General features: G+C 40.1%; 3 protein-coding genes across 5 annotated transcripts; 2 read left to right on the forward strand and 1 right to left on the reverse strand.

Moving 5' to 3' along the window:
- The first annotated feature begins 343 nt into the window (after positions 1–343).
- Positions 344–4,765, forward strand: LOC119012170 (cytochrome P450 2K1-like). The gene is made up of 9 exons (XM_037085722.1): positions 344–638; positions 753–915; positions 1,014–1,163; positions 1,249–1,409; positions 2,267–2,446; positions 3,015–3,156; positions 3,425–3,609; positions 3,788–3,929; positions 4,030–4,765. The coding sequence occupies exons 1-9, from the start codon at positions 432–434 to the stop codon at positions 4,242–4,244; spliced, it is 1,545 nt and encodes a 514-aa protein (XP_036941617.1). The 5' UTR covers positions 344–431; the 3' UTR covers positions 4,245–4,765.
- A 671-nt stretch (positions 4,766–5,436) lies between these two features.
- On the reverse strand, positions 5,437–11,999 carry LOC119012172 (cytochrome P450 2K1-like). Its single transcript, XM_037085724.1, has 10 exons — positions 11,867–11,999; positions 11,227–11,465; positions 10,932–11,094; positions 9,824–9,973; positions 9,579–9,748; positions 8,567–8,746; positions 7,577–7,718; positions 7,277–7,461; positions 6,886–7,027; positions 5,437–6,803 (listed from the first exon to the last, which is right to left on the reverse strand). Exons 2-10 carry the CDS (start codon positions 11,422–11,424, stop codon positions 6,601–6,603), a joined length of 1,533 nt encoding a protein of 510 aa, XP_036941619.1. The 5' UTR covers positions 11,425–11,465; positions 11,867–11,999; the 3' UTR covers positions 5,437–6,600.
- Positions 12,000–12,925: 926 nt separating this feature from the next.
- Positions 12,926–19,859, forward strand: LOC119012173. 3 transcript variants are annotated; one of them, XM_037085727.1, is made up of 9 exons: positions 12,926–13,121; positions 14,074–14,373; positions 14,510–14,794; positions 14,997–15,071; positions 15,260–15,349; positions 15,455–15,468; positions 16,436–16,492; positions 16,724–16,789; positions 17,925–19,859. In XM_037085727.1, the coding sequence occupies exons 1-9, from the start codon at positions 13,061–13,063 to the stop codon at positions 18,048–18,050; spliced, it is 1,074 nt and encodes a 357-aa protein (XP_036941622.1). In that variant the 5' UTR covers positions 12,926–13,060; the 3' UTR covers positions 18,051–19,859. The 3 variants fall into 3 exon arrangements, with proteins under 3 accessions (XP_036941622.1, XP_036941620.1, XP_036941621.1); XM_037085725.1 differs by having other exon boundaries at positions 12,930–13,121; positions 15,455–15,483; XM_037085726.1 differs by having other exon boundaries at positions 12,930–13,121; positions 14,077–14,373; positions 15,455–15,483.
- The last annotated feature ends 2,115 nt before the right edge of the window (positions 19,860–21,974 follow it).

The raw sequence follows: 21,974 nt of genomic DNA on the forward strand, positions 1-21,974 counted from the left end.
GGACTGAGAACTGTGAACACAGAGGGACTCGCAGCAGCGCTCCTCCATCTCCTCAGTTTAATATCAGTTTATTTTCTTATACAGTCAGACAGAGTTGTTCATGGGACAGATGATCGTGTAATGGTGGGCAGAGGGCCAGAAGCTGAGGGTTGCATCCTTTGCCTGCAGCGAAGACGAGTGCCACTGGTTAATATGTGCCAGGCCCTGGCGCACCCGGGTCTTAAAGTATGAACATTTCTTCTCAGACTACAGTGACCATAAAAAGCCTCATTGCAAATATTGATTGGTGTTCCTCAACCTTTGTCCCTCCCCTTAATCTGACTGCCATAAAGTGTATGTAACATTCTTTAAACTCTCACAGAGCTAAATGCTTCATAGGGAATCAGACTTTGTCGGTGCATTAGCTACCTCAAAACATTTGTCTTAAAATCATGGGGATATTCGATCTGTTTCTCCAGTCCTTCAGTTCTGTCTCCCTGCTGGGAGCTCTGGTGGTTCTGCTGCTCATCTACCTCATCTCCTCCTCCAGCTTCAGCTCCCAGGCAGACGGGAAAGAGCCTCCAGGACCAAAACCCTTTCCCCTGCTCGGTAACCTGCTGCAGCTGGACCTTAATAAGCCCTACAACACATTATGTCAGGTGAGAGGAAGAGACTGGAATTAAAATACTTGTACACTTCTTATATTGCATTCTCTGCCTTTACATGAGTTTGTCTAATGAAAAAAGCATAAAGACAATGCACTGCTGTTTTAGCTTTCCAAGAAATATGGGTCAGTGTTCACTGTTTACCTCGGACCACAAAAAGTGGTGGTTCTGGCTGGATACAAGGCAGTGAAGGAGGCGCTTGTCAGCAATGCTGAAGACTTTGGAGACAGAGATCTCTTTGTGCTTACTCATGAACTCAGTAAAGGACATGGTAAGGAAATAATAAATAAAGGAACAAATAAGTTTCTTGTTATGTTTACCTTAGAGCAAATGTCTGTCATCTCAAAACACATTATTGTTTAATCTCAGGGGTTTTATGGTCCAATGGGGATTCATGGAAAGAGATGAGGCGCTTTGCCTTGACTAACCTGAGAGACTTTGGAATGGGCAAGAGGGCATGTGAGGACAAAATCATTGAGGAATGTGAACACCTCATTGAAGTCTTCAAGAAACACAAAGGTAAATGTTTGATTTTTGTCAGATACTTTTTTGTTCTTGTTCTATTTCATGTTACTTTAATGTGTTTTTGTTTTCCCATTCTAAGGAGAAGCCTTTGATACGACCCATTCAGTAAACTATGCGGTCTCTAATATCATCTGCTCCATTGTCTACGGCAACAGATTTGACTACCATGACCCGAGGTTTACATCTATGGTAGACACAACCAACAAAATAATTCAACTTGCAGGCTCCCCATCAATACAGGTATCATTGACTGTGTTTGTGAAAGTTTCAGCACAGTGACCAAAATATTAACTGTGCACTGTGTAAAGATAGTATCACCAGTACACCCACCAACTGGTGTTCACCATACTTTTGCTGTTGTTATCTTGTTGCCCTTTTTACTGGATTTATTGGCCCCATGTGCTTGATGCACATGCTCGTCCAAGACAGAGATGATTTTTATTTTTGGTGATCATCTCACCTTGGAGACCAAAAGTGACCGTCGACCTATCAATATAATCAAGACCATGATCTATTCCACAAAACGAAGTGAGTAGTTTAATGCCTAACCCTAACCAAGTAGTTTATAGGTCCAAACCAAAAGTAAGAATATTCTTTTAAATGTCCGTAAACAATAAACTCATTGGGCATTTTTCTTATTGGGTTCTCATTTTTACACCCAGTGCCCATGTTGTGTAAATAGCCCTGGTCGTGTTGGTCTGAAAATGAGATGCACTTACAGTAGATTGCTATCTTAAGACAGCAGAAAACGACTGTGCCATAGACCAGCAAAAAGCTTTTCTAAAGTGGAAAGTGGAGTCTTTTTCCTGCTATTTAAAGGACACATTAGATGCACCTTTAGAGGCTGGGTTCACACCATGTATACACTCTGATTTTAGGATTTGAGAGGCTATTTCAGCTATTTCAACCATATATGAACGCAAACATCATGGTTTGAAGAGGATAATTTGATAATTTTAGTACATTTTAGAATACTTCATACTACATTTCATGCTATGTCTTACAAATTGCACATTTGAAGTACTTCATGCTATTGTAACCACTGGTGTTATAGTATATGGCAGGGTTTTTTTTTTATTATTATTTGTTTTTAACAGATCTACAACATGTTCCCATGGATCTTCAAATGGGCTGGCAACAGAAGGGAAATCCAGAAACTCAACACTTTCAATAAGCAACAGAACTTAGAGCTCTTCAGACGTTTAAAAGAGACCCTCAACCCACAGATGTGCAGAGGCTTTGCAGACGCCTTTCTGGCTAAGAAGCAAAATCTGGAGGTTTTTATAATCTTTTATTCTATTTGTCATTAATATTGATATTTATAATAATATTCCCCCAAGGAAGTATATTACAATTATAGTATATAGCATTTGTCTGTGCACAGAATCTTGTAGAAACCCAATGACTAACTTTTGCATGCGTGGCATGATGGCACTTGGGCGGTCCACTCCTGTTTTGCCAAATCTGATCCACAAGCAGGTCACCCTATGGTCACATGTTAACTAAGAGCAAACCGAACAAACAAGAACTTGCACAAAACTGGGCTGGACCTGGCCCAGACATGGGTCAGTTGTCGTTTATCCATTTCACTTTTGGCTGACATGTGGTCATAGTATCTGACTATCTGAAGTCTCCGTGAATCATATGATGATCGGCATTTTGACCTTTCTTTGTCGTGACTCTCTCCACTCAGAGGCCATCTTGTGAAAAGCAAAAAAAAATAGTATGTAATCTGCATGGGCGTGCAATTGGTCCATGACCACCGACAAGCTCAGCACAAATACATGAAACATCACAGCTCTAAATGTAAGTCATGCAAACTGATTTATACAAGTTTACCTGCAGGCATCTGAGGTGACTAACAGTCACTTCCACGATAACAATCTAATGGAGACGGTCCTGAATCTGTTTGCGGCTGGCACTGATACGACAGCAACCACACTCAGATGGGCACTTCTACTGATGGCCAAGTACCCGAAAATACAAGGTAAGGAGCAGAAGTCGTGCACATCTCAAATACTGAAACATATGATTCAAACTGTGTGCTTTACCAACACAACTATAATCGAGATACGAACAAAAAACAAGACAATTCTCACAGCCGCAGCAGTGCTTTGACCTAAATGCTTCTGTTCTCCTGCCAGCATGAACAGTGACACCATGCTGATGTTGAGCAGGCACTCCGTATGTTTAGCATGTTAGCAAAAGACGCAGTGCTTTATTAATTTTGCAGTAACTCTCCTTTCATTTCACAGCCCAGGTCCACGAGGAGGTGAACAGGGTGATAGGAAGTCGTCAGGTGCAGGTCGAGGACAGGAGGAACATGCCCTTCACTGACGCTGTCATCCATGAGACACAGAGACTGGCCAACATCGTCCCCATGGCACTTCCTCACAAAACCAGCCAAGATGTCACCTTCCAGGGTTACTTCATTAAAAAGGTCGCACTGAGTTAAATAACTAATAAGGAAGATCCAACTCTACTAATATTTGAAAATAATGTTTTTTGGAATTTGTTGAGCATCCTGGGCTAACCTGGGTTTTTATTTCTTCATACTAATCTTTAACATAATGTAGCTGATATTATAATAAAGCCTTTAAATTGCTGCATGTCTCCAGGGGACCACAGTGTATCCTCTCCTAACATCTGTCCTGTATGATGAGAGTGAGTGGGAGAAGCCATACACCTTTCATCCTGCCCACTTCCTGGACAAAGATGGAAAGTTTGTCAAGCGAGACGCCTTCATGCCTTTCTCCGCAGGTTTGTGAGCTGAGGTATTATTTCTCATCAGTTATCAGTTTCCTGGCAGTTAGCTTCACCTGCACACTCTTCTGTTCTTTTTTTTTTTTTAATCTCACAGGTCGAAGGATTTGTCTTGGAGAGGGTCTGGCCAGGATGGAGCTCTTCATCTTCTTCACCACAATCATGCAACGCTTTCGCTTCACTCCTCCGCCTGGAGTTTCAGAGGATGACCTGGATCTGACTCCCCGTGTGGGCTTCACCCTCAACCCTTCACCTCATGAACTGTGTGCTGTTTCCCGTGATGAGGAGAACGAGGGCTTTAACATGTTGTAATAAATCAATCTTAGTCATATGCGAAAGAGGAGATTATAATTCATTCACAAAGTGTAATACTCATGTGTAATAGGGTTATTTCAGATTGTTGAAATTAATCCAAATTCCTTCCTATGTCAATATTCCTGAAATATTCAATGAAGTTTATTTGTTCGTTTAGTTCCATTGGGGAAAAGCTTTAAATCCTATCTGAATCCATGCAAGGCTCCTTTTAGTTGTTTGATTACAGCACCGTCATGTGGCGCCCATTCGAAATGGCCCGAGGGGAAGTGAGTGTTCACAAAGAGCTCGCCCCCGAGCAGTCGTGCTCTTACCACAGAGGCACTGTGGAGAAATCTAAGGTTCAAAACTGACTTTTTTTAGTGAGTTTTATCTGAAGCTGTTGTAGAAATGAAATCCAAATTTCATGACTGTCTAGTTATGTTTTAAAACTGAGACAACAGCACATATGTTTTTCTTTTTATGTCTTTATTAACACAACCAACTAATGTTATTTGTATCAATAAAAAATATTATATTTGTGAGAGACTTTTCATTTCAAATATTAGGGATTTTAGTAGAAAGTGTGCTCATTCATTTATAGGCTGAATATAAATTGCTATTTTATCATATTTGTCTTAAATCCAGCTCCATTATAGCAGGTGAAGCACATCCTGACAGGTTGGAATATTACTGTCAGATACTGTTCCCCCTCTGTTCAAAATGAAAGGAGGCTCACACAGCTTCTTTCCCCACAACAGAGGGGGAACAGTATCTGACAGTAGTATTCCAAGCTGTCAGGATGAGTTCCCCCTGTTATAAATGGTCAATCTGAATGATATCAGCCTGAAAATCACAGGACTTATCTGATGTGGGGAAAGAAGTCAGGAGTATGAATTTCTCCTCTTTTCATAATTAACAGAGGGGGAACAGTAACTGACAGTAGTATTCCACGCTGTCAGGATGCCTTTCCCCTGTTTTAAATGTTATTTTAGATGTTAACTTCATATTTTGTTAGTATATAATCATAAAGACCTGAAGTCATTCCCCTGGTGCTCTGCTGTTTATGGTTATGTGGCTCTTTAGCCACTAAGGAGAGGTGCAAGTGTATGCGAGAGGATAATGAATCACTCAATAGACCTCTGAACAATTTGTCCCCCTCACTTCTGAAATGATGGCTACACCCCTGACCACTCTATTGATGCTTACTACATCTTTGAGGAAACAGTTTTATTACACCACCGTTTAGTGTTTAATTCAACATGAATGATGACATTTAAATCATAACACGGCATTAACAATACATGCATAGATATATCATGTAACTAAATATAACTTGTAACGTAACATTAACCCTGACCGATAAAGGTGAATTGCATTGTACTCTGATGCTCCCGTTGGGTTAAGGTTAGGGTTAGCATTCATCCTTTGTATTTTAACACATTAAAAAACTCACACAAACCTATGAGACAACCCTCCAAGGCCATCAGATGTAGGGGTAGACTGATTATCAGGGCATTTTCTGCATTTTCCAATTATCTGTATCCATGATTTTTTTTTTTTTTTTTCTGTCAGGTTGCCGATAAAATAAACTAATTTCAAGTGAGCTACTTTGGCAACATCCTCTCACACAATGTCCCGCCTACAGCAATAACTGATTGGTAACACATCACTGAGAGTAAATAAAAGATAAAATATAATACAAATCTGTAAAGTAACTAGTAACTAGATGGATCAAATAAATTTAGTGGAGAGGAAGTGAAAAGTAGCAGAAAATGGAAATATTCAAGTAAAGTACCTGAAAATAATCCTAACCCTCACCCTGTACTAAAGAAGAAAACAAATTCAGATTAAATCAAGAAATAAACATCCTGTTTTCCCAGCTCACCTCAAACAGTCTCCTGTCTATATTTTGACTACTTTTAAAGAATATATGCTTCCCTCAAACAAATGTGTAACACAGTGGCGTATATATAAGATTGGACAGAATTGAGTAGCTTGTGAGGAGTGCTCTCATGTAAGAACAAAATCACAAAAAAAGTGCCAGTGCTGCATACAGGTGAATACAAGCCTGCTTCAAGGACTGAATGAAGTAGCTTCTGTTGTTGCTGTGTTGTACAACCAGAGTACAGAGAGGATGTTTTCCTTGGCTACAGGCATTAAGGCAATAACTATATCGATCATTCAGAAAAAGCTGATGGCGTTATGTGTATGTAAGTATCAAGTCTACTCATAACCAGTTAAAAGTTCCTTCTCGTATCATTACTTATTACTTTTACACTGCAGACAAATATTACATGTGAACACCTGCTGAACTGATATGACAGTTTGTAACGTGAGCAGTTTTGAACATTTTTTGTTTCTGTTAAAATGTTTTTTAAATTTTCAAGCCCTCCTCACATTCTGCCGACGGCTGTTCATGAAATAAGGGGTTGAGGCTGAGGCCAAGACATGAATTCGGATTCAGCTCGTCCTCTGAAACACCAGCAGGAACACTGAAGCGAAAGTGCTGGAGGAGGGTGGTGAGGAAGATGAAGAGCATCCCCCTGGCCAGAGTCTCTCCGGGACAACTTCTGCGGCCTGCGAGACGGAAAGATGGAAAAACTTCAGGTCATCTGCCAGAAGGCTGAAGACTCGAGAAGAAATGCTTCATCTCACAAACCTGCAGAAAAAGGGATGAAGGCATCTCGCTTGACAAACTTTTCATCTTTGTCCAGGAAGTGGGCAGGATTAAAGGAGTATGGGCTCTCCCACTCGCTCTCATCATTCAGGACAGAGGTCAGGAGAGGAACCACAGTGGTCCCCTATGGACAACAAAAACATTTAAACACGTCTTCTTACAAAATATCCTCTATTGAAAGAATGCAAAATCCTACAGCTGTACTAAAAGTAGTTTTTTAAGTCATGAATTTCTTAACTTTGACTCAGAGCTAAAATTCTGATTCTGTGTACGTATTCTAAACCCCACAAGTTTATTGTTTTGTTTTCTTTTTAGCTCTGAAGCTATGTATTTTTTTTTACGGTAGGATATTTGAGTGTTTATTGAGTCGGACCTTCTTAATGAAGTAACCCTGGAAGGTGACGTCTTTGCTGGTTCTGCGAGGAAGTGACATGGGGGCGATGTTGGCCAGTCTCAGCGTCTCGTGAATGAAAGCGTCAGTGAAGGGCAGGTTCTTCCTGTCCTCGAGCCTAACCTGACGATGTCCGATCACCCTGCTCAGCTCCCCCTGGACCTGGTCTTGGAGATGAAAATATCTTATTTTGATGAAGACAATTTTTAATGATGTGTGGCTCAGACTGTCTGTTGTTATTTTTTTTTTTTTCTAACCTTGTGGATATCTTGAGCTCCTTACCTTGTATCTTTGGATACTTGGCCATAAACACAAGTCCCCATCTCAGTGTACCTGACGTTGTTTCAAGGCCGGCAGTAAACAGATTCATAACCGTCACCAAAAGGTTTTCGTTGCAGAAGCTTTGGTTGGTAATCCCAGATTCCTGCAGGAGAGGACCCATCAGTGCACTTGTCATGTTTCTGACATGATCGCCATTCACAGCATTTCACACCTGGATTCACAATGTACTGTATATCACCCACCTGTTAATGAATATGTGTTACACTTCTCACTAATGGTGTTTGGTATCATTCATTTACATTTACATTACATTTAGGGCATTTAGCAGACGATTTTGTCCAATGCAACATGCAGACCAGGGGAATCAAACTAGCGACCTTCCGATAACAAGACAGCGGCTCTACCCCCATCATTCAGTAGCAGAGAATCACACGATTTGAAATCTTGGCCCTTTTGGCCAAGTATCCAAAGATACGTGGCCCAGACAGTGTTTAGCTGGGCAGGAAAACTGCTGAACCCAGTCTGGGAATATTGTTGAGCAGTGAGCAGAAACTTTTGTGGGGCTCCTGAATGTGACCCACACATCCTGTGAAGAAAGCAGCATCTGAATAGTCAGGGGAAGTCTGGCCTATATCCCCGGCAGAGATTGCTGAGATAGTGAAGAAGCTCCTCAGTGGAAAGGCCTTACCCAACCCTAACCCCATGGATGTGATTTTTCCAGACATTATTGGGCTGTCTTGGTTGACTCTGCCTCTTTGTTGCTGAGTGTAAACTGGGGACAGTACCAGGGGTGGCAGACTGGGGTGGTGATTTTCAGAAAGAGGGACCAGAGGGTGTGCTCCAGTTATCTGGCTATCACACTGCTCAGCCTATCTGGAACGTTTATTTATCACCGACAGGCTCTCAAGGAGCAGCCATGGTGAGGAGAGCTGTCTGGTTTGGGAACCTCAGAGAATCACAGTGTTTGTGTTTGCTTGTATGTTTTCATACCTTCAGATTTTGCTTTCGGACCAGAAAGGCGTCCACGAAGCCTCTGCACATATGCGGATCGAAGGTCTCTTTCAAGAGACGGCACAGCTCCGTGGTCTGTTTCACATTGGCAGCACCCAGTCTGTAGAATTCCGTCCATCTAGCAAACAACTTGTAGAACCACGGGAACTGGTTGTACATCTGTCGAGGATTAGTCACTATTTATAGTATCATTTAAGACAGACTTAACTTGGAGAGTAACCAGTGAAACCCTTTCTCTTTTAAAAGTGTTCTCAAAAATATAGCATTTAGGGATGCACCGATCCAACTTTTTCAGCCCTGACACCGATACTGATGCCTGGGATTTGTATATGTTAATAACCGATAATGATCCTATACCATGTTGAATTAATAATAAACCGTATAAAGGTCTCAGAAAAACACTTGCATGATGGAAGAGAGTACCTTTGCTCTAAGTATTCAAGTGGGCGACGGAAGCCCTTATCTTTAACAACTGACATTGGTTGAGCATCTAAAAAAAAGTCGGAAACTTTTTGCATCATTGACGTGCATCTGCAAAAGTTAGCTGCCAGGCTGCAGTGTCTCCTGCTCCTTTGGTTTTGTTGAGCTGCAGGAATTTGGCGTGCTTTGGTAGAATTTGTATATGGTAGTATTTGGTCAGCATAACTGGTAGTATTGTACTTTGCAGTTCCACCACCACCCCTCGAAACATTTGCTTTGCAAACATTACAAACAGCCGCCAAACTAGTTGAAGTGTCAAGCATGAAATATCTCCACGCAGCCGACCCTTTGGCTCGCTCCATGTTGCTTAACATTTAACTCAACTCTTCCAGCATGTGACGCAAGTGCTGCTGACGAATGACGTAGGATGTGATGCGACGGAGGGAAAAAAAAACTGGATCAGCCCGTGGATCTGTTAATTTTTCCGATCCCCAATCCAGCTATTTTGTCAATATCGGGGCCAATATCCAATCTTAATATCGGATCGGTGCACCCCCTAACAAAATTATACCTGCATTGAAGTGGAGAACAAAAGGTGCATGTGTCTCCTTGTGCGTTCTACCAGGGATGTGAACACTGGATCTCCATATTCAAATCTGCTGCCGTAGACCATGGAGGAGATTATATTAGCGACTGCATCGTATATTGGTGGAGTCGTATCAAATCCTTGTCCTGCATTTCCTGCCAACAGAAAAAAAAGATTTTTTTGATAACAGATAATCTTCATATTATTCATTATAATACAAAGATATTCACCTTTGAATTTCTTAAAGACTTCAATGAGGCAGTCACATTCCTCAATGATTTTGTCCTCCCACATCTTCTTTCCAATCCCAAAGTTTCTCAGGTGACTCAAGGCCAGTTGCCGCATCTCTTTCCATGAATGTCCATTGGACCATATAATGCCTGAGTTGAAATGAACGAAACATGTTAGATACACAAATGAGAGTTGCAGAATGCTTATTAGAGTATATATATATATATATATATATATATATATATATATATATATATATATATATATATATATATATATATATATATATATATATATATATATATATCTTATAATATCTGCTTATTCTGAATGATGCCAGCAACACGTTTCTAACTGGGTGAAGGCCAACAAAGGACAGGGAAACTGCTCCAAAAAAAATAGAAGAGAAGAAGCACAATTTTGCCTTCACAGACTGTGAATCTGAAGTAATGATTGATCAAACTGACTGAGTTAATATTTGGAAGCTTAAATTCTGGCTTTTTGCCACAAAATGAGCCACAGTCTTCGGGAGAGTGAGAAAAGTGGTCTGATTTCAAGTGCAATTCAAAAATTGCACATCACTGTGTAGTCTTAGTGTTTTTTTTTTATAACTACAGATGTCCTTACACCATTTATTGAAAATAAACAGCTCTAAATAAAATGTCACCTTATTTCACACTTATCCATTAGTTGCCAACTTGCAACATCGCACTAGTCAGAGTGAACACACTGCACGCATGGTGCCCCTGCACACACATGCATTCCTTCTGTGGGGTTTAATGCATTCAGAAACCTGCGTGGAAAGTGGCTGAAGTACATTTGGCCCCTGTTTTAATATTCCACAGGTGAACAGGTTCATTGACCACAGGCGATCCTATCGTGATTTTCACCACTTTGTGAAACACCTCACTGTGTGAAGGAGATAACAACATGAACTCAGGAACTCTTTGTTAAACTGTTGCCAGTAAAATACACTTTCTGCAAATCATTACATTCTGTTCTCATTAATGTTTCACACAGCGTCCTGAGTTTTTGTGGAATCGGGGTTGTGGTTCAAGGTTAAGAAAAAGAACACAGAAAAGGGAAAACGATTTCTTCTTTCCTCACCATGTCCCTGATTGATTTCCTGTTCAACCGGCCATTGAGTTCTTTCTCCGAACACATCAGCATGGCTGACAAGTGCTGCCTTCACCGTCTTGTATCCTGCCAAGACCACCACTTTGTTGGGTCCCAGATAGATGGTGAACACTGATCCGTACTTCTTGGACAACTGCGAGCAAGGGCATGATGTCATGAAGAGACAGAAAGAAAAAAAAAAAGCAGAAAAGGTGACAGAGCTGCCAAAAGAAGTACAAGCAGCAAGCTATCCAACAAGAAAGCTTCTCCGACAGCACTGCCTCACCTCCAGGAATTCTGTGTGGGGTTTTCTGAACACCATCGACGGGAGGTGACCAAGTAGAGGAAGTGGTTTTGGTCCTGGAGGCTCTTTCCTGTTTTTAAAACTGGACGAGGAGACGATGTAGACAAGCAGCAGGACCACCAGAGCTCCCAGAAGGGAGACAGAACTGGAGGACTGGAGCAAAAGATCTGCTACCGCCATGACTTTAAAGAACTGTTCTGCAGTTAATTAAAGCTTTGGATCTGTGAGAGATTTTGGAAAGAGGGATGTCTTTTTGTATTCGAGTGAAGAATAGGGAAAAGTACAAACAGAAGCGGCTTGCCTTTCACGTATATCATTTATCTACATCTTACGTTTTTTTTATTCTTCATTCAACCAATATTTGCTGCTTCTGCACATTCATTGCCTCTCTAAACACATTTGCTCAAAAAAAAATAAATAATAATAAACACATTTTTGTCTTTGTGTCAATTTCAAATCAAGATATTTATCTCCAAATAAAGTTATGATTGCATTTAAAAGATACTGTAAACCTGGACTTGCATGAAAAAGTACCAGTAAATACAATTCTGCACACTGTTTCAAACACAAGTATTTTGTATCATTAACATGAGAAATATAATGGAGCCAGAAAAATACATACCTCTAACCAAAACTGCGGAGACGTGCGGCTCAAACTAACATCTTATGATTAGCATTTTCTCACGTTACTAACCTGAAATACAGGAAAAGAAGATGACGCAGGGAGACGGGGCTTACCTCATGGGAGCCTTCCACAGTTGTGAGGTGAAACAGTGGAACACGCACTCTTAAATACAATGTCAGCAGCAAAAAAAAGGCCTCACACTGCCCCCTGCTACCGGTTCATTCCCAAAAACAAACCAACTGCTGTAAGGTTCCTGGAACTGAAAACATCATGTGGTTTCAATCCATCTTTCTGTGAACCTAAACTTAACAGGCAAGCATTCAACACGTGGAGAATGCAGCTGTAACCACGTTACATTTATAAAACAGATGTATCTGAGAAGTGACAGGATTGGTCAAATATAACATTATCAAAATGCCCTCTGCTTCTCTCCCCACTGAACTCTGTCCTGTTTCAGACTGCTGTTAATCATTATACTGATTGATCCACTGTTTAATCTGGCCTACATTTTTAAAATACTATTTTGGTAAAAGTACAAGTACAGTATAACATATATATATATATATATATATATATATATATATATATATATATATATATATATATATATATATATATATATATATATATATATATATATATATATATATAAATGTACTCTCTACTTTAGATGTTTGTGTCAGATTAAAAAATAAAAAATATTCAAAACAAAAGCTAACAATACCTAAACTCATCATTAAACAGAAAAGGAGGAGGAGTTTGGTTCACACCACATTATCGGAAGGGCTGAGGACACGGCCGAACCACAGCTTCCTCCTGTGCTGCTGCTGCTGCTGCTGCTGCTGCTGCAAAAAAGAAATCTCCTCAACTCCTCCTGCTCATCTCATCTCCCACCATTTCTCCTTCCTCCACGCTACAGTATCACAAGTTGTATGAGTGAGTCAGGCTGCTGTGATGTCTGACATCACCGTTTCTCAGACTAACACTGTTGTCAAAAAAAAAAAAAAAAAAAAAAAGGGGGGGAATGCTTTGGCTGTTTAGATTGAGAAAATGTGGGAAATTTAAAAGCTCATATGCTCCGCCTACAAAAGAGAGAAAAAGCAGAATCACAATGAGGAAGTGACCCATTAGAAATGACAGGAAGTAGATGTGTCATTTAGCTTTTCTACAGAGACCCTTCTCGAGAACAGGATGGGTGAATTGAGATGGACTAAAATGTCTCTTTTTCTGATAATGCTGCTTCAGTTTACAGGTAAGGGTGCATATAGAAATATCAGACAGATTAAAAAAAAAACAAAAAAAACATAACTTTAAGATGTAATACTACATAGGATTGATTGGATTGATTTTAGGGGAGATGCTTAAATGGGGTGAAACATTGAACTTCTCAGCATGAAACTTCTCTAGCTGACTACTAAGACTGTACTTCTTTTTTGGTATTCCAAGATCTTTAAAAATGTGTTCAAATATGCAAATAAGGTCCATCAAAAGAATGTTGTGCTCTAAAATCTTGTCTAATTTTGTTGACATGTTTGAGTCAAAGGTTTTTTTGGATACATATTTTTATCACACTGTGAATCAGAAAATACCGTCAAATGCCATTACAAACATTTTTTGCCACTTTTTTAGGAATAGAGTATTCTATAAATCAGGTTGTGGATGACATATGAACAGACCCATCTGTAGAAACCTTCAGAATTGGATAGGAATACAACTGGAAAGTTTGGTGTGTGTGTGTGTGTGTGTGTGTGTGTGTGTGTGTGTGTGTGTGTGTGTGTGTGTGTGTGTGTGTGTGTGTGTGTGTGTGTGTGTGTGTGTACGTGGAGATTTCTGGCCCAAAGTGCAAAACAGCCAATTTTGACATTATGGCCTTTAAAAGGCCAATTTGTAAGTTACGGCCTGAATGCTAGTTCAAATCAAGATGGGAAAATGGTCTTACAGTGACATTATGTCAAACACGTCTATGTACTGAGTTATCTACCAAAGTAAGAGTGCTAACCACCTAGCCCCGACCCTCCCTGTCTACTAACTTTCTGATAGCCCCTGTAGTTTCAGATTGGCGATGTAAACTCACATAGTCTAATAAACCAACAGAATAAACTTTGCACACTTAAGATGCATGTTTAACTTTCCTCACACTGTCACATCCGTGCCACGTCCGTATTTCACCTCATTTACCATTTCGCTCTATCTCATCGTTTCAGCAGCCGTGACTGGACGTGAAGCCATTGTCAAGGTTGGAGATGAAGTCACTTTGTCGTGCGGGAATGTGGACAAGGATCACGACAGCTGTGACGATATAGAGTGGCTTTTTGCAGACTCAGGAGGCACACCATCAGTAGTGCTGATTAGGTCAGGGCAGATTGGAGAACACGCCGGAGATAAATCAGACAGACTGAGAGTGACGGAGAAGAACTGTTCTCTGGTTCTGAAGAATGTCACAGCTAAGGATGTCGGTCAATATACCTGCATACCGCATACAAACTTAATATCTGTTATTACCAGTGAGTATTTATATCAAAATATTTTCAGCTCAAACTGTCTTATTAGAACAATATGCTGAAACACAACTACAATCAGAGTGATGAAGTTCATTTTACTCTTGTTGTCTTTCTCTCACAATATCTCCAACTTCACCAGTGACTGAACATCAGAAGGATGATGAGGTGACATTAACGTGCTCTTTGTTGAGATATGGACCGTGTAAACACAAAGTGAAGTGGCTGCGTGAGGGTAGAAATGTGAATGAAGATCATGCAAACGATTCACAGCCGGGGTGCTCAGTCACTTATTCACTCTCTGGCTCTTCTACCACCATGCTTAAATCAAAGCTTCGCGAGTTGTTCAAGTGTGAGCTGACTAATCTTGAGAGTAAAAGTGTGGAGACGTTCAGCTTCAGCCGTCAGTCATCAGCAGAGAAACCAGGTGAGATTATGTTTATTAGGAGCTGTTCATAATCACCTTAAACTAATGTCTTACTATACCGACTTCTCAGCTTTAAAGATTTCAGGTTACATTCCTTTACATTTTGTTACTCCAGATAGTAAATCACAATGTTTTGTTTTTTGTTTTTTTTTCCCCACCATACACTTTTTTGGGGGTTGGGTTTTGTTATTTCATTGTCCAGGTGATGCAACAACAGCACCAACAACATCAGTGGGAACAACAGCAACCAGCAAAATTACAGAGACTGGAAACATGGGTAACAGAATCCTTTCGTCTTATAGTCTTTCTCTGAGCTTTCGAAGCCAGAAGTATGAATGAACCAGCACTCTGCTGTGGTCGAAGCTATTCTCTTATGAGACTCAGCTCTCTTCTGTTTTGGCTAAAGGAAGGTTCCCATTTTTCGTTTTCTTTGTAGTGCTTTTAATGTTTTCATCCACTTTCCAGATTGGTTGTTGTACATCATTGCGGCGACAGGTGTAGTGGTCGCACTTCTAACAACCGTCGTCGTGGTCGTCATATGCAAGAGAAATAAAGGTGACAACGTTTACAGATGAAGCTTTAAACCTCGAGAAGCTTTGAACAAATTGGATTATTTTTTCCACTGGGGAAGCGAAACTTGACTCTCTTTTGTCTTTTCAGGCAACAAAAAACAGGTGGATGAAAATACCGTGAGTCAAAACTGAATAATAAAATGTTTCTATTAGAGGTCAACTGATGCATCAGTCTCACAGATAAGTCACTGTTGACATATCTATATGTTGTCCAAGATGTGCGAGTATGGTTGTTTTTTTAATCTTACTTTTTAATTGCTCGCCACATTTAGGAAACATTGCAAAAATATGCAGATTTATGTATATTAAGAATATCAGCCACTACTGTATATGAATATCAGTATATGCATCAGTGATATCCGGTGTCGGTCAGGCTCTAGGCCGACAATTTCACTACTGACTGTGATGTGCTGAAGGTCAACAAAGTTCGCAGGTGGAATGAATAATTCAGTAGTTTGGTAAATGCGTCGACTTTTATATTTAAAATGAAGAGAGTGCAGCTTTTGCACACCTAAAGGTCGACAGAAGACCGAAGGCCGACAAACTCAGGAAAAAAAAGACTCCCGCACATAGTCCCCCTCACTTGCGGTTTGGTTTAATGACAAGAAGGCCTCTGCACTTAGACCTTCCTCCACTCAGTGCAGAGGCGCTGTTGTCATTAAAACTTACCTGCTAGTGAGGTGGACAGAGTGCGGGAGTCTTTTTCCTTATCTGAAATGAACAAATAGCAAAAATGACAAGCAATAACATGACACAGAGAGTTAGATGAGTAGTGTGGAGCTGGGCCAGGAGACGATTAGCGTAGTTTAGCATGTCCGTAAGTTGGAGAATAAAACTCTCAACTGTGTTTAAATCTTATCAATGACACCTATTAGTACCACTTAAGCTCACTTATACCACTTTTTAGTTTTTTATTTCATTTGACTAATTAATTTTATTGTCATTGTTTTTCATGCATTTTTAACAAATATAATATGCAAAATATGTGTTTTAAGTAATATTATTATAGCATAATACATATAACAAATTGTGATTTTTATTCATGGAAATGTGACCTGTCTTTTTTCAGGGTCAGAGCTTGAACCTCGCAGTGACTGAGTCTGCTCCAGAGACCAGTCGGGACACGGTGAGATGACACCCTGCACCCCTGCACAAAGTGACACTCAGTTCGCATGCATGCTTGTAAGTCTTAAAACAGAGGAAAGGGGAAGGAAGGAAATGGCCTGAATGACAGCAGAAAAAGAGAAAAACAGCCAGAGATCAAACTGACAGGAATTCATTAAGAAGTCATTAAGAGTCAGTTTACCAGTAAGTCTGAGTGTTACTGAGCTGTCTTTATGTTGTCTTCTGTGTGTAGGTTGATCCTGAAGATGGGGTTTCCTACGCCTCCGTCAGCTACATTAAGAACACCAGTAAAACCTGGGTAAGCTGTCTGACTGCTTGTACTAGTGATGGTGTATATCCCCATATATATATATATATATATATATATATATATATATATATATATATATATATATATATATATATATATATATATATATATATATATATATATATATATATATATATATATATATGTTCTAACCACAGCCCTGTGTTGCTCTGTATCTGCTGGATGTGTATACAATCAAGATGCACAGTTTTATAGTCCAGAGAGGGAGAACACTTAGGTTTTGTTTAGTGATCGCCTTTCACCTCACCTCTGTTGCCACCATCGGACCAACCTATATACTATTTCATTGCTTTTGGCAGCAAAATCTGGACTTTAAGAGCTCATGTTCAGTTTTGTCATATTGACTTCATCTGTAGCTAAATTCAAAGAACAGCCTGATTCTGCCTTTTTTTTTTTCTTTTTTTCCTTTTTTTTTTACATATCCGGAAAGCCAAACATGTAAAATGCAGTTTCTGCAAATCTGATGTGTCGTGACACACAAGAATGATATCGAGCCCAGAGTGACAGAAGTGCATCTGCAGCTGAGCAGATGTTTTTTTTTGGGGGGGACTCTTTTTCTGAGGTGTGTTTCTTTAAAATAGATATAAATCAATATCGTCCTGCTGCGTGGGCTGTCGAACATATTTGTGACGTTGATTTATTCACGATCAGGTCTGGAGATTGATGCTAGGAAGCCATGGTTTTGGTTTGAATATATACATTTCAATATCTTGTTTACATTGTCATACAAAAGTTATCCCAGGTGTAGTGTTTATTTAATTATTTGCAAGAACATTTGGGGAAATCCCCTCTCACATCCTCTGCATGTCCCTGCAGAGCAGTATGGAAGACAGCACAGAGAACAATCCCAGTGACATGAATGTGTACTCAGTGTGCTTGTTGTGTGAACAGGTGATGAATCTTTTGTCATGTTTCTGTGTTGGAAAGCTGCATCATTACCACAGCAGCTCATGGAGATAGGTCAGTGATGTCATGGGCACAAAGATCTTACCTGATCAAAACAACAGTGCGGACACTCAGAAACAAATCTGACTGGCCTGTGGTCTTAACGTAGCCTGCGTCATATGTGTGGTGATGTTTCCCTCTTGCTCCTCGTGCTCAGGTGAAAAACAACGGCGATGAAGATGATACGGTGACCTACAGTACTGTGAAAGCTTCCTCGTCTTCTGCCGGGGCCCCCGATGATGCCAGCGGCCTCTACACCACCATCAACAAACCACAGAAATAAGAGACCACAGCGGCTCAGCACCGTTTCACCAGCTTTGGAATATTCACCGACTGGTTTTGGAGTGAACATTGGAATCTTTGGAAGCACAATGAGCAGATCTCTAAAACTAAACCAACCGGGCAAATGTCAAAGGTCTGCAATGTTGAAAACCTTCCGTTCACATCTTGTATGATACTGGATGTCTAATATTTATGATCATCTCCAGGCTGTAAAAATGTTTTTGTCCAGAAGGGGGAGCTATAGTACTAGTTTGTAAGTAGAAACAGTGATATCCCAGCATTCATGTGTCCACTTGCTGTGCTTCTTTAAAACATGATGGATTGAGGTTGATGAGCGTTTTTGAACATTTATGTCCGTTTTCTATTGGTGTGTATATCCTGATAACTGAGGGAGTTCAATGTAAACTGAATGAATCCAGTAAGATTCTGTCTTCTGCTGTAAAGGTAACATTGCCTCCACCAGCTGCTCCTGCTCAGTGTGTTTTGTTTTTATTTCCACAGTTGCATGATCAGTTCATTCTCATCAAGTAGTGATGTGCACAATGTGAAAAACGTGCGCTAAAGTGCCCTCTTTGGAGCCTAGAAAGTGTGCCAAAGTGCCCTCATGGTTGGCAAAACACACTAAATTGCCCCATTGGCTGGTTAAAACATGATAAACTGCCCTCTTGGGAGCCAAATCGCGTGTTAAAGTGCCCTCCTTTTTTGGCCCTGCCCTTCAAAAAGTCTGTGCACGCCACTGAGATCAAGTGCTTCTTAGCCTGCAAAGATGCCACGGTTTCAAATCTTGTTTCTATAGTACAAGACAACCGAACTCCGACAAATGTCACATCATAAAATTGTGATGCAAAAAATCATCATTCCCATTAATCCTGAATTGAATTAAAAGCACAATCTGCTTACAAGCAAACTCAAAATAATCACAAAATGGGGTTTTTTGTCTATCTAGTGCAGCCCCTGACTGAATATATGAAACAATCCTTGTCCTTACACATCTAGAAAAATGTTACCAAAAAATTTAGTTTATATCTGTATTTCCGAAGAAATAAAATGAATATAAATAAGTTATACAAATTGAATTATGAGGTGTTATCTCGCCTCTTCTGTGGGTTGGAACTGCCACATCCTCAGATTACTTCGGTTGAAAATACACAATAACACGGGACAGACACGTAATCGGCTGCTTCGGAGAACAATACAATTTAAAAAACAACAGAAAGATTGGGGAAATTCAGAGCCAATCCTCTTAATTTACACAGTTTAGGTAATAAGTGCATACCTGTTACCTACCGTCTGCAAAGTCTTCAAGACATCTTTGCAGCGGCCGGTAATTGTCTCAGTCTGTTAAGTTTGGAAATGCACTTGTCCAACTGGCTGTGATAGCCGAGGTGGGAAGGAAGTTTCAGTGGTGAGTGGATGGAGACATTAACCAATAATAACAACTCTACCACGTCCTCGACACAGAAAATTCCTGCTGTGGATGAATTGTATGTTTATTGTCTGAGGGAGCGACTGAAGGTGTTTGTTTTGGAAATGACTCTCTCCACACCATCCTAAAAAACACATCAGTGAGTCACGCCCTTCAGATGTTTCAGGACTAATTCCTACTTATAATATATTACAAACAAACACATTCAGTACAGTGTGTCTCCCTGTGTGTAAATCACATGTTGGACACGCAATTCAAACATCTTTTAACAAATCAATATTTTGTGCATCTCTTTCTGTAGTCAATTCAACTGTTTATCTGAGAACATTTTCTGGGAAATGAACCGATCATAAGGTCTACCTGAGTCTGCAATGGTGGGTTGAGTGTTGCATATCCATACAACTCAAATAAAAGTACAAGTACCCGGATGAAAGTGAATTTCTATCTGGAAACTTGAAGTAAAAGGAAAAAAAACCTGGTTGACTTTTTTGTTTCAATATTTATTTTCCATTTCAATATTTTATTATTTTCGATGAATTGAATTAACGTAAAGCTGGCATTATGTTAGCTTAACTGCTTTCTTAAGTGTTTCTCACAGTATGAGTTAACGTCACTATATAACATCAAAGATTATCGCTGCACATGAAAAACATACGTAACCAATGTTAAGGTTAATGTTAACCAATGCTAAGCTTGCACAGCTTCACCTTAATCATGTGCAACTTACTTCGATGTGATTGCAAATGTTAGAGGAGGAGCTTTTGAAAGAGATTTCAGTGTTTTGGCGAGTCACAGCAAGCGCTTTATCATGTAGCTGTTTTAGATTGAGGTATGAAAGGCGTGGTCAGGAATTGTTGCTTGCTCAGTGACTTTTGCTCAGTCACCTTCCCATCATGGTCAAAAGACAGGTGGGACTCCTCTTTCTTCCAGCTAGCACCATGGCATCTGTCATGACCCCAGAAGAAAGCTTGTGGCCCAAAGAGGTCTAACATAATTACACGAGTAAAGAGGTCAAAAACAGAAGGATTTCATTAAAACAGACAAACATGATCAGTCAAAAGGAAAACTTAACTAACTCCAAAACCACCCCAACTGACTAATGGGCCGGCAAAAAAGAACAGAAGAAGGGAAGCCACCTTGGTCCAACTCTCACAGGGCCGTCGAAACTGAGCTCTTCCCTCTACCCTAACCAGACTAAGTCCTACAACAGAATCCACTTCAGCACCACGGACAGCTACACCACAAACCTATTGTTAGAAGAGCGCCTGAACTTCCTCTTAATGTAGGGCTTTGTGTTTGGGAGCCTGTCAACATATTTCATGTCACTGTATTGTTTTGCGTGTCCTTTGATTTTATCTCGCTTGGATCCACCTGGGAGTGTGACCCCCGGTGAGGCCTCTTGATTCACCTGGTTGGGAGGTGGCAGTGGAGGGATTGTCTGCGAGACGTGTAAGTGGAGGAACTTGTCACAGAGATTGATTGGCATTCAGAGTTGTCAATAGCACTGAATTTGTTTCACAAAGGGGAAACGAAAGCCAGTTTGAGGACAGAGTTAGGCTTCTGGCTGAGTCAGCATGAACTTCACATGAAGTCAACAGGTTTACATGGGTTGCATGGGGTTTCACATGGGAGCTTTAACATATGCATTAACATGGGCTTCACATGTAATTCCATGGCTTTTAAATGTGATCCCACAGGTTTCACATGTCTTTTTGTATGGGTTTCACAAAGGAAGTTCTACGAGTTTTTGCATGGGTTAATCCCACAGGTTTAAAATGTAATCCCATAGGATTAAATGTAATCCTACGGGTTTTAAATGTAATCCCATAGGTTCAAATGTAACCCTACAGGTTTTAAATGTGATCCCATAGGTTTAAATGTAATCCTACGAGTTTTAAATGTAAACCTATTGGTTTTAAATGTAACCAGATAGGTTTCATATTCAGCGCTGTTGTTTTCACATGTAACCCTACAGGTTTTAAATGTAATCCCATAGGTTTCACACTGGAATTTACATGTTGTACCATGAAAATATTCCAAAACCACTTTTCCCATGTGCAAAGCACAATTAAGAAATGTTTAATGGATTAAAGATTTATCATACACCCCTGAGTGAAGAATCAACAAGCATAATATGTTTCCCAGAAGTTACTAATTCTAAAAATAGAAATAATATAGAATAAAAACTTCTTTTTGCTGCTTTTGTCAAGCCTGATACTCTCATAAAGGTGGGATATAGACCAAGACACATGATGGAAACACTTAAACATCACTCATTGACCTCATAGGAACAGTGATATGGATGGTATGAAGAGGGAAGTGGGAGGTCGGAGGAAATGGCTGGACCACAGCGAATGAAGCCTTGGGTCAGTCTCATTGCAGAACCTCCTCAAACTTCTGAGACGTCGAACCCAAAGTTTAAAAGAAATAGGAGAGAACAGGTAGATCAAGACACACACCAAACCACTTCCTCTCTCTGGAACAAAGTCGTCTGATTAC

Source organism: Acanthopagrus latus, chromosome 22 (assembly GCF_904848185.1).
Source record: "Acanthopagrus latus isolate v.2019 chromosome 22, fAcaLat1.1, whole genome shotgun sequence".
NCBI classification, from domain to species: domain Eukaryota; kingdom Metazoa; phylum Chordata; class Actinopteri; order Spariformes; family Sparidae; genus Acanthopagrus; species Acanthopagrus latus.

Coding starts and splice junctions, on each gene's coding strand:
- LOC119012172 (XM_037085724.1), bottom strand. CDS start 11,424: ATGGCGGTAGCAGATCTTTTGCTCCAGTCCTCCAGTTCTGTCTCCCTT. Junction 7,462..7,576: donor CAAGTATCCAAAGATACAAG/GTAAGGAGCTCA, acceptor TTCATCTCCAAG/ACCAGGTCCAGGGGGAGCTG. Junction 7,028..7,276: donor AGGGTTACTTCATTAAGAAG/GTCCGACTCAAT, acceptor TGTTGTCCATAG/GGGACCACTGTGGTTCCTCT.
- LOC119012173 (XM_037085725.1), top strand. CDS start 13,061: ATGGGTGAATTGAGATGGACTAAAATGTCTCTTTTTCTGATAATGCTG. Junction 15,072..15,259: donor TACAGAGACTGGAAACATGG/GTAACAGAATCC, acceptor TCCACTTTCCAG/ATTGGTTGTTGTACATCATT. Junction 16,790..17,924: donor AGAACACCAGTAAAACCTGG/GTAAGCTGTCTG, acceptor CCTCGTGCTCAG/GTGAAAAACAACGGCGATGA.
- LOC119012170 (XM_037085722.1), top strand. CDS start 432: ATGGGGATATTCGATCTGTTTCTCCAGTCCTTCAGTTCTGTCTCCCTG. Junction 1,164..1,248: donor AGTCTTCAAGAAACACAAAG/GTAAATGTTTGA, acceptor TCCCATTCTAAG/GAGAAGCCTTTGATACGACC. Junction 3,157..3,424: donor CAAGTACCCGAAAATACAAG/GTAAGGAGCAGA, acceptor TTCATTTCACAG/CCCAGGTCCACGAGGAGGTG.